Source organism: Elephantulus edwardii, unplaced genomic scaffold, assembly GCF_000299155.1.
Source record: "Elephantulus edwardii isolate Elephantulus edwardi_28Jun2011 unplaced genomic scaffold, EleEdw1.0 scaffold00148, whole genome shotgun sequence".
NCBI lineage: Eukaryota > Metazoa > Chordata > Mammalia > Macroscelidea > Macroscelididae > Elephantulus > Elephantulus edwardii.
In genome coordinates, this window is record NW_006399898.1 from 7127462 (window position 1) to 7142153 (window position 14692).

General features: G+C 43.4%; 1 protein-coding gene across 1 annotated transcript in view; it reads right to left on the reverse strand.

Annotated features, from left to right (window-relative positions):
* Window positions 1-14692, reverse strand: part of ATXN2 (ataxin 2) — an 82940-nt gene that overhangs the window by 45426 nt on the left and 22822 nt on the right. Inside the window, exons 3-7 of the mRNA XM_006894670.1 lie at window positions 6921-7045; window positions 5162-5253; window positions 4502-4699; window positions 2560-2738; window positions 562-771 (exon numbers count right to left, since the gene is read on the reverse strand). Of these exons, the coding sequence (XP_006894732.1) occupies window positions 562-771; window positions 2560-2738; window positions 4502-4699; window positions 5162-5253; window positions 6921-7045 (804 nt within the window). The remainder of the gene's footprint in view (window positions 1-561; window positions 772-2559; window positions 2739-4501; window positions 4700-5161; window positions 5254-6920; window positions 7046-14692) is intronic.

Consider the following 14692-nt stretch of genomic DNA (forward strand, 5'->3'; position numbering starts at 1 on the left):
ATATGCAGTTTTTTTAAATTAACCACTTGTCTTAGAGATCAAGGCTTCTCCCAGATTAGCCTGTGGCTGTATAACATTCAAAGCTACAGTCTTAAATTCTCAATCACTTAAACTCTGCACTGGGCCATAAAGGCTGACACACACAAGGACCCAACCGCAAAGTCCTCTCAAGAAGGACCTCTAGACCCCCACTCGTGCCTGGAGCCTCAGGTGAAGGAGCTGTCAGTGACAGTGGCTCTGCAGTGAGCCCACCACTGCCCACAAGGTGGGCACCAGCTCTGCCAAGGTTCACTTCCTGACACTGTAAAGGAGTGTAGCACCAGGCAGAGATTAAACCTCCCTTCTCACAAGTCAGGTGAGGTCACAACCTTCACATAGCATTTACCAGACTTCTCTCATATTATGAACAAAAGGTCAATAGAAACAGCTTTCATAAACTAAAGTTAAAACACGGAAATCATAGGTTATTAAATAATGAAGAGGAAACTATTTTGTAATCATAAACTCACAAAGGAGTCAAACAAAGACAAACAGAAACATGAACAAATTGTGGTATTGTACCTTCTGAAGACATGCGTTTAGGCACAGTAGAGACAGGAGCTGGAGAACCATGAGCAGAGGGGTGAGACGGGGGTCTGGATGGCCGCGAGGGGGGCCTGGAGGGCGGCCGTGTAGGGGTGGCTGCCCGAGGTGGAAGAGAGTTGGGACCTGACTGGTAGCGAGAAGGTGGGCGAGAGGAAGGAGATGGGCAGGGCGATGGCCAGGGGACACCTGACAGAACAAATGATATGAAGGAAAGTATAAAAACTAAAGAAAAAAATGAGGGAAAAAGTAAACGGAAAAAAAGTAAAATGACAAAAATGATTTCTTGTACATTTTAACCCTTTGAGGACAGTCATTTGACTTGTGCTAAGTTTTAGCATAGCTTAACCAACACAAATTCCCATTTTACTGTAACCACCTTAAAATTCAGTCTGTTTCAATAGAATACACGTTCCCAAAGGGTTAATTGGGATCTACAAATACTCCTGAAGAAGACAGCCATGACTCAGCCTATGAGCCCTGCTTCTACTCTGCTTTTCTGGGTCTCGATTGTTAAAAGGAGTACAACATTTGCTAGAAAATGCCACACAACATATCACTGGATCTGGCTCAGATTCTTTACCACACAGCTGTAGCTTCTGAAATATAATGAAACCAGTAATGGCTCTTCTAGCTCATGAAAATGCTGGTTCTGGTAATCGTCTGTGACTTCGTCTAGTTTACACTGAACCTGAGGTTCAGTCTGAAGCATGACTAAGCAAGTCTCACTAAAGAAGTAAAATGTTATTATTATGTTTTAGAGTCACTGAATGACAACAGTTATTAAATCTTACTCAATTGGCTAAGGAAAGAGGGCCTCTGAACTCCTGTGTAGTAGTTACACACTCCTCTAGGAGACTGCCACAGCCAGTGCTGAAGAGCAGTCTTCCCAGACAGAGCGGCATGATGGACACGCACAGGTCAGAGCCGCCAGCACCTCAACTGCGTGCCACTCACATCAGTCAGTTGGTCTAGGGCTCACGGAGGACCGTGAGCGGCACACACTTGAGTGGCATTCGTTTCCTAGCTCCCTTCTGGTTTTAACTTTGAAAATTCTGTTCTTGAGCAACTCAAGTTCTTTACTCAATGAGCAGAGATATTCTAACCCCAATCCTACATTTAGAAATACGCAAGAGTGTTTATTTGGAGAGGAATTCTGGAGAAAAGGCTCAATAAAAACAAATGAAATTAGAAACTTAAGTGATCTCTCCTTCTCCCCTACTTTTCAAATTTAACCTTCTAGAAGTGAAGGCCCACTCTTTTCTACAAACCTACCTCTGATATCTGTTATTCTTCTCTCACACGATCCCAATCCTACTATCCCTGCATCCCTCACTATCGCTAAGAATTTTAAAAACCTGTGAGCTATGAGCACCATCCATGCGGGGAGGTCAGTCTCCTTGCTAGCCCCTGTTTCTGTTCCTCACGCTGCCCCACCACATGTCCCCGGACCCACAGTAGTTTGCACTGTAAAGTGAAGCTTTCCTCTGTACATGACTCTTGGTCAGGTCTTATAAGCTGTCACAGTCCTTTTTAAAGAAAGCACACCATATAAAATAAGAAGTTCATGAAAATGAATGTATAGGAAACATTTAGAGCTTCATATAGGAAAAGATGGTCTATATAAGCTAAATCTAAATTCATTTATTATCCAGTACTGTTAAAATTGAGAACCTACCCCAAGTTTCCAATTTCTTTATATGGAGAGTTTTTGGGAAGTGCATATTTGGGGGCTACAGTCAGCATTTATCTTAGTACATGACTATTTTTCATGCTATATACTATACACAGCAATGACTTCTACAACATTCTACTAATCTGGTATCAATAAACACAAATCTGAAATAATTTGAGCATGCCAACTACTCCACAATAATCAAAGGTGTGCACATTCCAATCAATTATTGTAAACTGTTACGTACTTAGAACACTAGAGAGTTGACAGAGAACAGTGACAAATTTGGGCAAAATACTTGCCTCCATTAACTACTCTTTGGTCTGAGCCAGAATTCGGGCTGAAATCTGAAGTGTGAGAGGAGGATCTTGATGGCATGGAGCCCGACCCCGGCTGGCCCATCCTTGGGGAATTCTGTCTCCCACTTCCCCAGGAGATGACTTCTCGATTTCTTTGTCCAGGAGGAATATACTTGTTTTCCCTGAAAAGGAGAGATCTTCTTAAAAAGCTCCAATCAAAGATACCAGGCCAATGAAACATACCTAAAATAATTTAGGCAGAACGTAATGCTTGTTCAACACTAGACCAGAATGGCTCATTCCCGGCTACCCCAATACTTCCTATCTTATTCGGAGTTCAAGCCTCCACTTCTCCTCCTAAGCAGAGTTCAACAGATGTCTGTCCACTTGCTCTCTATCTGGTCTCTCCATGGCTGATTCTAGCAATCATAAATTCCTTCAAACTTTCTTCTTTCTTAACTTTATTTTCTTTTAGATTTCAGATGAAACTTTTCTTTCTGTGTCTCTGTGGCTTCAGTAGCAGCACTGTTGATGAGCTTCAGATCCACAATGTCACTCTCACAGTCCCAACATGTCCTACTCAACACTTCAAACCTCCAAACTCTAAAACGGGCAGATCTTTGAAGGCGAGATGCATGTACTCTGCTACTAGGCATATCTAAACTCAAAAACTCTCTGCCACCAAGTTGCAAACAAATCAGAGTTGAATCTTCAGTGGGTTTTTGGAGGCTGTAAAAGGCATGAAAGGAGATTAACTCCCATCTTTCACTCCCAGAGCCACTGGTGGACTCAAACCACCATCATGGTGCCATGATTTGTCTAGAGGGGCAAACACCTACTAATTATGCTGCCAGAGCACCCTACCACGTAGATGTTGTTGTCAGACACTATCTAGATGACCCACAGTAACCCAATCAACAGCAGATCTGAGCCCTGCCCTGACATGTGCCAGTCTTATCATCTCTGATGCAAGGGCCCACCATTACAGTTACCAACCCCATCCATCTCGTTGAGGGTCTGCCTCTTTTTTGGTGACCATTTATTTACCTTTTTAAATATGGAACAAAGGCAGTGTTTTCACGCCATAAACTGTACAGATGGACACCAGGTCTCTCCCACCCATGCGGCTCATGTCTGTTTCACTCTCAGCACAACTGCTATCTGTTTAATGGTGAAGGCAACCTCAGGTTTCCTGGTTCTTTGTACCTTCCCATCCTCATCCCTCGTGCAAGTGGCTCCAAGTTCTCAGGTTTCAACTCTCTGAACACTCTGTTAGCGCCACACACTAACCAACAGGCTTCGGGTGGTCCTCTATCCCCCAACCTTCTCTTATTGCTCTGACCACACAGGGCCATCTTTACACATACAGCATGCAAAATCCCTTACTACCTGGCCCAACCTATTTTCCCCAGTTCCTACCACTTCGATCCCGACATAGAAAACCACAAGCCTTTTCTGCAGCTGGTGGGGTTCTAGGACATGGCCCTTGTCCTAGATGCATCTTGTCATCTGGGAAGAAATTCTTCCCTTGTAACTGTCTGTGAGTGGCGGACAGAACCATCGTCCCACCATGAAATGTCACCACATGGTAAGGCTCTCTTTCTCTCATCCCACAGGCTACGGGGGTTCTGCGCACTTGGAAAACTCCTAGCCTCAGAACCTCTGGTCTAGTACACTGTACTGTGACCACAGCAGGGGGACCTCCCACTAACGGTTGTTCTGTGGTGATCAGTCCTTCAAGGTCTTGGCCTGTTCATCACTCCAGACCCAACACTTAGCTCCACAGAGCCGACTCTCAAAAACAACTTTACAAGATCACTGGAATCTTTTCTCCAAGATTCATAACCTGACACCAACTCCACCTGCCTTCTCTTTCTCAGTGCCTTTAGATGAAGCTCAACAGACCATATATCCAAAATACTGCATCATGATTTCCATGACATGCCTAGTGTTTACGGTGTGCCCTTCACGTTCACCGGAATTTCTCTGCACCGCAGTGTACTTCTCCTCTTCACTCCTGTCATCATTCTCCAGGGCCACACGGGCTTTGTACTGGGCACTTGATTCAATTTCTTCTGCTAACTGGTTTGCCCTTGCTTCCCGTTTTAAAAATTCTTCTGAGTTATCCCTTTCTAAGGGCACCCTGAAAAAGAGAGGGAAAACCAACAAAGTGAACATTTTTACAGTAATCATTTACACACCTGTCCTATCACCCATTAAGAAAGCCTTGCTTTTCAAACACTTGAGATTAACACTGTAAGAGTTAAGGTCATCTATTCCTTTATTTATTAATCAAGATTTACTGCTTTTCTGCTACCTGTGCTAGGGCAATAGGACATTTTAAAAACTGGCTCCGTTGATCATTCAGGCACTGCCCTTGCAAATTTATCTTTTTTATAACCTCAAAACAAATGCAGATTCAGAGCACAACATTAGGATAAAACCCCCTCCACATTTATTCTCTATTTTAATAAGAATTTAGAAGCCTAAATGGTAACTTAATAACTCTCCCATAATTGATTAAAATACAATTGAAGCATTTCTTTAAACCGTAATTTGGTTAAAGACAAATGCACTCAAACAGAAGCAAACTTTGCAAACTTACGTATATGAAGATAAACTGCTATCATATGTAGACACCACGCCATAATTTTCTTCATTATATCGAAACATGTCATTAGGATCCCATCCATTAGACTAGAAGAAAACGAAGCTCATTTTGCCAAAGGGATAAAGTAGCTGTTTTTATCCAGTTACACAACAGGACTATACTACCAATAGTTATCATACCACAGGAGACTGCCCATCCTTCTCCAGCAGAGCATCTGGAGGATTCGAAACGTGCACCTTCAGGATTGCAATACAGCTTCTTGCCATTGGGCCACCTTTGTCTGTAGATTTTTCTAAGTGGTGACAGGTATAGCTTGTTTGGGAATCTTTGTCCTCATTATGCTTTCTGCACAACTGCCCACTGACACAGTCTGGGAGACATGCCTTATTTTTTTGGCCCAGATGGCTTTGTTGAGCCTGATGTCAATGATAACATCTAGTGTTCCCATCTCCTTCATGGCAAATTTCCCGATCACCATAATGCCCAAGAGGCATGCTTTAGCGTGCTCTATGGATGTCCTTATGAATGCAGATGGTACTCTCAGTCACAACTCCGCTGATGACAGAACGGCCGTCCTTCTCACCATCCTACTTGGCAGGGCCACAGTGCCGAGACCAGGATGGAAAGGAAGAACGCAAAGATTTGTGGGGGCTCTGTATGCCTTATGGGTATATTTATGGCTAACGCCCTCTTACAGGTAGAATTCGAGAGGTCTTATCCAATTGATAAGGAATTTCACTGTCACCTCCAAGGCAGGCAGTCTGACCTCCCTGCTGCTCTGCAGGAGCCAAGTGGGCTGTCTCCTCTGGGAGACTGACACTCTCTGAAGCTCTGCTGGAGGGTCAGCTACACATTACTTCAGACTGGACTGCACCTAACAGGAAAAGCAAATCTGCTGGAGCAGAGGATGCGTGCATTTTACGCTTTGGTAAACGTTTCCAGAAAGCATCTACCAATGAGAAGTCACACCAGGGAAGCATGCTTTCTACAAAGTCTGGAAATTAGTAATGATGTGCTGTCACGGATTTCCAGTCTGACGACAGGACATGTTGTTATTATGTCACCTGTGACCCATAGCTACCCCATGTACAGCAACTCTGAAGCCTGCCCTGTCCTGAGCTAGGCTCACTGACTCCGACAGACCAACCCCCATTGCCCCAGTTACTGTATCAATCCATCTCATCCAGGGTCTTCCTCTCCTGCGCTGTCACTCCACCCTTCTGAGCATGATATCATTCTCCAATGCATTCAGACTGATACAAGTTCTAAAGACTTCTGTATTATAATCAATGAAAGAGCCCTCATCCAATTAAAATTCTGGTAGTTAGATACTCAGATTTGGCAAGTAACTTTGGTTTCTATCTCTAAAACTTAAAAAAAAATTTACTGGAAACATCGTAAATATTCATCAGTTCTAAAGACATAACCTTCATTAAGGGCTTATGATACTAAATTCAGTACTGGTATTTCCAAAGTTTCCCTGTGCCCAGCTTATACCTGTAGGGTCTATTTTAATCAGAAAGATATATTTTTTGAGCATCAGTGAAAACCAATAGCTTTCTTACAAGTAAAATAACATAGTATTTTCCTTAAATTTATTGTCTGGGGACTGTGGAGGAAATTATCTCCTTATTCAACAAACATTGACTCTAACAAGGCACAAAATAGGTCTGCTTCAGTCTAAACCCCCAGCGGGGCTGTGCGTGCCATCACCGATCCCCAGACCAACGCCGCCCGCAGGGGTGTGACGTACCACATCGTTCTCCAAAGCCTCCAGCTCCTCGGTGCCAGCCAGTTCACCTGCATCCCACGGCTCCAGGTCCTTCTCTTTGTGCTCCCCGTTGACTTTAGCACTGACGGCAGAGTCGGTGAATGCATCTGCAAAGGACAGTTTGGGGGTGAGAGATCCCACCACCAGACAACAGACTACATAACTACACAAGGACTGATCAGAGATGTGCTCAAACAGCAGTGGTGCAAAGGGGCTTCGTGGCCTAACAGCATCTGTTAGCAGTCTGCACTCTCATGTGAGCAGTATGTACACACTAGGGGTGTGCACCGCTACCACGTGTGCTACTTCTGGCTCTGCCACCCTCAGAGGATGAGTGAGTGACATCACAGAAGACTGCCAGGAAAGGAGCCTTCCTCCAAAGTAGAAAAAGTTCTACCATGGTTACACAATTCATTCCATCACGGAAAAGAATGATTGTGCGTTTCAAAAGGGATACAGACAATTCCCCTTCATCTATCCACAACAAGATCTCTTGTTCAATGGACCTTTTCACAAGAGGTACATTCAGAACACCTGCAGCCAAATCTGTGGACAACGGCTTGTTTGGTTTTGTTTTGAAACATTCCAAATCCATGTCTGTGAGAAGTGGCCAAGGTACTCCCGGGCTCTGCCCCTCTAAGAAGTGCAGCCACTCTACAAGGTCACGCTCCACACAGCCCTCACTCCCTCCCTACAGGATCACCCAGACTTCTCCTCACATTCTCCCTGACCTGGACTCTCACCAGTCACTACGGAGCACTGGCACGTGGGGATAGGGTGGTAGCAGCATGCCCGGTGGACACAATACCTTGAAGCACTGTCTAACAAAGGGGATGTGCTCTATTTGGGCATCAGGTGTCATCTACATATAGTCCCACTTGGCCAACTACAGTGTGAGAAAAGGCTCTGTAGATACAAGCTGGCATTGGGCTGCCAGAGCAGAACCTTCTAGAGGTCTAGAGTCGCTGCCTCTACTGATGCGGCTCCTGTGGGGAGTGAATGGTCCTACCTCCCATCCTTGTCCTTACCCAGTAGTTTCCTTCTAAAGGAGTCTTGCCTTGGCAATGCTTCTGTGTTCTCCTAGGGGGCAAAGTCCCACTGTGGCACAGCAGGAGACCAGAGACAGCACATCCGGTCACTCACATGCAGGCCTGCTCTCAGCCCAGGGGGCGTGCATGTGGATGTCTACAGCCCCCCAACATGTACGTGTGCAGCAGTAACTGCATCTATGAGATCAGGTGTCAGCCCCAATCAGCACTGTTCCTACAATGAGCAATTCTCAACGTCACAAACACACCCCGGGAGATTCCAGAGCAGCAGACCTCAACGAGAGAAAGCTGAGAAAGCACCCTGAGAAAGCTGACAGGTCCCAAGAGGCACAGGCTTTCTGCTCAATGCTCCACCTTCAGCTGGAAGCCACTGGCCTTGCGTGACACTCACCTGAGACTAGCCCTACTCTTACTAACACCTCGGTCATAATATGTGGATTTAACATTGTGTTAAAGTCTTAAACATACTGCTTTGGAAAAGCACATCTTTCAATCATTAAAGCATTTTCTAAGAAAGTCAGCACTAAAGACAACACTCTTTGTATTCAAGAAATTCATGCTCCAGGCATTTTTTTTATGTAGCCACATAGACAGACCTTTTCTCATTGCAGAATATGTTCCTATAAAAAGAGTGTGAGAGAGACAGAGTGAGAGAGTGAGAGAGAGAGTGTGTGTACCCTTAATATCATTTAGGAAGCACCAGGGAGTGAGACTAAGATTCCCCCTTATGAAGGAATTCACTACTCACACACTATTGCTTAGTATGGTAGGTTTGGTTTGGGTTTTTAAACACAGAAAATGTTTTAATATTTTTCATTATTGTACATTTTCTTCCTCCTCTAGCCCTCCCCACAAGGTATCCCTTGTTCCAGACTATCATATATATAATGCCTCATCATACATTCCTCTCAGAAAATTCTTCCCATCATCTGATCTAATGAAGTGTTTATTACCTATCCACTCTTTTTCCATTCTTTCCCCAATTCCTCCATGTCTGTCCTATCTTATAACAGTGGTGTTATGCTATTTGTCCTTTTTAGGACTGAGATATTTCACTCGGCATAATGTCCTCCAAGCTCCCGCATGCTATGTAATGTTTTACGAGTTCACTAGTTTTCAGTGCTGTGTAATATTCCATGGTGTGGATGTACCATAGTTTTTCTATCCATTTGTTGATGGGCAGTTATTGCTATTATGAATAATAATAATTCTTTGCTATTATGAATAATGTAGCAAAAAACAAAGGTGTGTATACATCTGAGTTGTGGTTCTGGTTTCTTCAGGGTATATTCCCAGTAGTGGAATTGCTGGGTCAAATGGTTATTTCTATTTCCCACTTTTTGAGAACGCACCAGACCACCTTTCATAGTGATTGTACCATTTTACCACCAGCAGTGAGTAAGAGTTGTACTCTCTCCACAACCTCGCTGGTATTTGCTGTCTACTGCCCTGTCGAGCCCTGCTATGTTGATGGGGTGAGATGACAGCGCAGAGCTGTTTTGAGTGTGGTAGTTTTCGTCATAGGCATAAATGGGAGAGGAAAACAACAAAGTATGGTTCTGTATGGAAGGGGATTCCTTGACTTGACATTTCCTCTGTAGAGATGCATCAGGTGTTCAGGGAGAGATGGGGAGAGGCAGCAAAATGTGGGGCCAGGGCCAGACTGAGGCAAACCCTGCTCACTGGCTGGGGCTGTCGGAGGTTCTGTGTCATGCTGCTTCCCAGGGTCACACGTACCATGGCTGGTGCTTCCTTCTCCACTATTATCTATCCCCATGACTACAAATTCTGAAAACATTAACTATTTTGTTATCAACACTCATGTTTATACTTTTAACACACCATTGTTGAGGGTATTAAACAAACAGTATAATGGTATAACCAAGATTTAGGCAAAGTTGGGAAAAATCAATTGGCCATAATCTAATTGAATTTGTGGGAATTTGCATGCAGATTTTCACAATGCCACACATCAGGGTTTATTAAATTTACATTATTTATGCTAAGAAATAGTAGCATGATAAGAGCAAGATGCAGAAATACAAAATGACTGTTAAAATATTACCTGTTTCAGAAGGGACTACAGGTATAGAAAGAAAAAAAAAAGAAAAATTATCAGATGAAATGGTAAGGCTGCAATTCCTTCGTGCGCATTATTTTCTACCTTAGAAACATCCAATCTATAAGTCTCTCTAGCCTACTGAGAAAGAAGACACACAGAGACAACCTCTCCCTCATCTCTACCCCAGCCAAAACCTCCCCTTCCTCCTGATCTGGCAGAAAGCTGCGGATCCTGGCCCAGTGGTGCCACCTAGTGACATACCTGGGTAGTGAGCTTAGCTAGTCCGTCCCTGTGGTCAATTCCTCAACAACCCAGAGCAGGCCCTCCAGGCCCTATCCCTATCCTGTCTTCTTTGATATTCACTTAGACTTATCAAAAGTATTCTTACAAGTGTCTGAACAGCGGTGAAATAAGTAAAACACTAGTTAGTATTACATTATAGATACTTTCAATATTTCTATATTATAGGATATAAATGTATAAAAAATGATTAACATGAGAAAAATTTAAAAATCACTAACATCAAAACCCCATGAATGTATAATACATTTTACACAGTGTGTGGCTGTGTGCCACTGAGTCCAAACTGACCCTCCAGCAGGTTTTCAGAGGCAGTAAATCGCATGGGAGCAGACTGCCCACCCTTCTTCCCAAGGTACAACTTGTGGATTGGAATCACAATTTTACATATTAAGTATTACGTCTAAGTAAGTAAACTGATGAAAAACTACAGAGAATCAACCTAAGTGGGAGAAAATCTTCAAAAGCCTCACCATCAGAAGCCCTGTAGCGTGCTCCCTGCTGCCTACTGCTCCACTCTCCATGAACATGAGGCGTGCACCAACTTACATGTGTAGTAATTACATGGGCCTCTGCTGGACAGGTTATTAAGCGACACTGGCACTTTCCCTTTATCCATCAGCAGTCAGTCATGATGGGGCACCACCCAGCGCTGACTGAACATCTGCTCTGGGCCGGTCACTGCTCAGCTCAGGCGGGGATTCGTATCTGACTTGCTCAATTTCTGCCTTCCTGTAGGAACTCTAAGGTAAGGCATGAAGGAAATGTCAAGATCAGAATCACAACCTGAAAGGTGACCTCAAGGCAACCAAGTTTTACAGGTGCTGAAGCCACAGGTATTGCCAGTGCTAGTGATTTTGTGCCTGTATTTTAAGGATCCTTTTTATATGCCCACTTTCAGTGACAGTTAAGATGTGAATTTCACACCCCCCCCTTAAGTTCGCTGATGTCATGGGGCCTGTACACGCTAATAAGTGCCGATGGCAGTGAATGGACAGTGAAGCAGGCAGAGAGGGGGCAGGAGGGTGGTGATTAAGGCTGGGGAGCCAGGTAAAGTGCTTTCCAGAAGGGCCTGTGGTCAGTAGCCAGCACCACCATGGTACTTTGCCCAGTCTCTACCTGCAGGACGAGCTGAAGGAGTGGACAGGGAGAAATAGTAAGTCAGACAAGAGTCAAGAGTCAGAGCCCTAGGAGCAGCAGGGCAAGAAGCAAGAGAGCGGGAGGGTAAAAGGTGGTGGGTAACCTCAAAGGGCATTCTGAGGAGTGGGGCGATGACACAGTCTTTGATGACACAATGACAGCCAGGAAAACAGCAGCTCACACATGGGAGATGGAAGATGCAGCAGCACCAGAGCCCAGCGGGCTAAGTTTCCACAGCAGTAGTGCTCTGTTCCAAAAGGACTCATTTAAAAAGAAGAGCATGGAAGGAACATTTACCACTTGCCAGCTAACATGTAAAAGCATTCGGGTCCTTGCCACAAAACTACAAGAAACTTGAATGCATTCCAAAGTTATACATCTCTCTCTTCTAAACAAGAAGTTAGAATACAAAACTTATCCGTTTTAGTATTCACCTGATTGACAGGGATGTAAAGGGAAGGAGAGGGGAGCAGAGACTGATCGGTGGGTATGTGGGGTAAAGGCAAAGAAATACTGTGATAATTTGATGAGATGTTGTACTAAACAGCACTGATAAATTGTAATTAATGTTATAAAACAAAATGGACATGAACAAAATCAATTTTTTAAAAAGTATTCTATCTTCAAAATGTAGGTAAGGGACACCATGAGTGACCACAATGATTTCCTCACGAATTATAATCCTTGGCCTATTAAGCAAAACCATTTCGTGTTTAAAATGTCACAAGTGGTTGATCTGAGAAAACCACACAGATTATAATTACATAGGCCACAAAGTTTAAATCTTTGAAGTTAAGGCCACAAAAGACTAGTTTTTTTGTGTTTTTTTATTGGAATTGGGGGGGGGGCGGAATGAACCAGAAATGGTAAAAAAAAAAAAAAAAAAAATTAAAACCCAGTATTTATTGAAAGAACTGAATAGTGCCTGGTCATAATTAAGGATTTTTCTTTTCTACAACAAAGATTCTGTAGAAGAAGGAAAAAACCTCTGTAGAAGAACCCTGATCAAAAGGAGGTGAAATACAGAACAAAATATGAAATTCTTTCATGAATCCACACTTTCTGCTGTCACCAAGGCTCGATGTTCCCCAAAACTAGTCTTAAGGTAATTTTTAACCTTAAACCAACTTTAACCCCTGAAATGCACTTCAAAAAAACCAACTGTTTTGCTTCATACTAAGGAGTGTCTGTTATCCTCAGCAATGTTCTCTTAAAGAGGTGCCGATGTGGAATCGAATTAACAGCAGCAACTCAGAAGTTTCCACAAGCAGCTGAGGGAGCACGGAGGAATTTGTGACAAGAGCTAGGAAGAATGGTTACACAACTTGAAAAATGTCATCAGTGTCACTAACAAACTGTTCAATTGCTTCATAGTTTCCTGTATATATTTTTGCCTTTAAAAAAGAAACAAAAAACCCAAACACAGGTAATGCAGACACAGTAGGGTAGGGAGAGGAACCAGGGCACGCACCCTTCATTCCCCTATCCTTCAAGATCATTTGTGGACGGCTGTGCCTCTTTCCTTCCCAGGTGCCATGAAGTCCCAGTAGATGGAGACATTACTGTTGGGGAAAATGCAGCAGGGCAATGAGACCCCTCAGGACCCCAGGCAGAGCAGCCCAGACAAGCTTCCACAACATGACCAGAGAGACACCAGTTACCTGTACCCCTAAATGGGGACCAAAACAAAAGACTTTTTTATTTTAATAATAGAAAGTTACCATTACTAGAAAAGGATGTAATTTTTCTAAATGGAAAAGAATGGCTTCTAGGGCATTTGAGTAAGAAAATTGAGTCTTGTGACCCACAGGTAGAAACAAAGCTTTGTCTACCCCAATTATCATGAAAATAAAGAGGCCAAGCAACCTCGATGAAAAGTAAAAATGCAGAAGCCCAGGTTTGAATTGGGCAAACTCACGGTGCTTCCTGGTGTGCGTGGGGGGGCTCTGGAAAAGCTTCTGGAGCTGAGACAGGTGCCAAAGTTGAATGAGCTCATGGCTACGAGCCACTAGTTAAAGAATCTGTTTGAAATCCAGACTTTTAATAATGACACATAAAAGTTATCATTTGTGATTTTTTTAAAAAAAAGATAGAGGAGCATCACTGGGCAGTGAAAAGTGGCCCTGCCAAAAGCCCTGAACAGTGAGGCTCCAACTTCATTCTGTAAACAGACACTTAAAGGTTCACAGGTTCACAACCTGAGATGGACACAGTCAAGAACTTCCTCACCCCAAGATTTCTTTGTGTATGACTGATTGAGAGTTATTGGAATCTAGAAGTTCTTTAGAAGTCAGCAACATATGGAAAGAATGCATCAAAGGGAACAGAAGAACAACATGAATGTGACTATACCAAGTGCAAGTTCACAGAGCAAGGGAAGGGAGGGAAATGTGACTATCTTTCTAGATCTCTCATAAAATACATTACTTTGAAATTAAAAGGAAACAAAGAAAAATCTGACCCCACAACCTACCAAGCAGATGTGAATACAAGAGCACTGGACGTTAGCAGGAAATGAAGCAGCATTCCTGGCACCACAAGCTTAGAGCCTGCTCTCAAAAAGGGAATCAAAATAAAGATCTATATTTGTTTAATATAAAGACTTTAAAAGTGATACTGCTGTAATTTGAACCTGAAATTAAGAAAACAATTCCATTTACAATATCTTCAGAAAGAAAAGATACTTAGAAATAAAGTTATATCAAAGAGAGTAATGCTTGTAGCCTGAAACCACAAAAACACTGGGAGAAACAAGCCCTGGGTAAGCAGGATGACAGCCCAATTCCTGCTCTTAAATGGAATAGTTAAGACGGGTGAAAAACAAAGCTGCCATGGGGAAGCATTGCCTAGTGGTAACCATGGTCCACAGCAGGTCCAGCTGTGCTCAGCAGTGCTGGCCTTGGCTCACTGTCAGCAAGCAAACACCAGGCCTTCCTTCTGAAGTCCCGCTGGGGAGATTCCATTGACCACCGCTAACCCTAACCCTAACCTGAACACTTTCAACCAGGGGCTCCTAGGAACCGCTCTAATAATTCAATATAATTCCCAATAAAATCCCAGCTGACATTTTGCAGAAACAATCTCAAAAATCACATGAAAAAGTGAGGAACCCCAACAGTCAGAAAGCAAGGCTGAGACAATAAGCCCGTAGCTGGAGGATGAACATTTCATGAATTCAAAACGGAGGTAATTTAAGACACTAC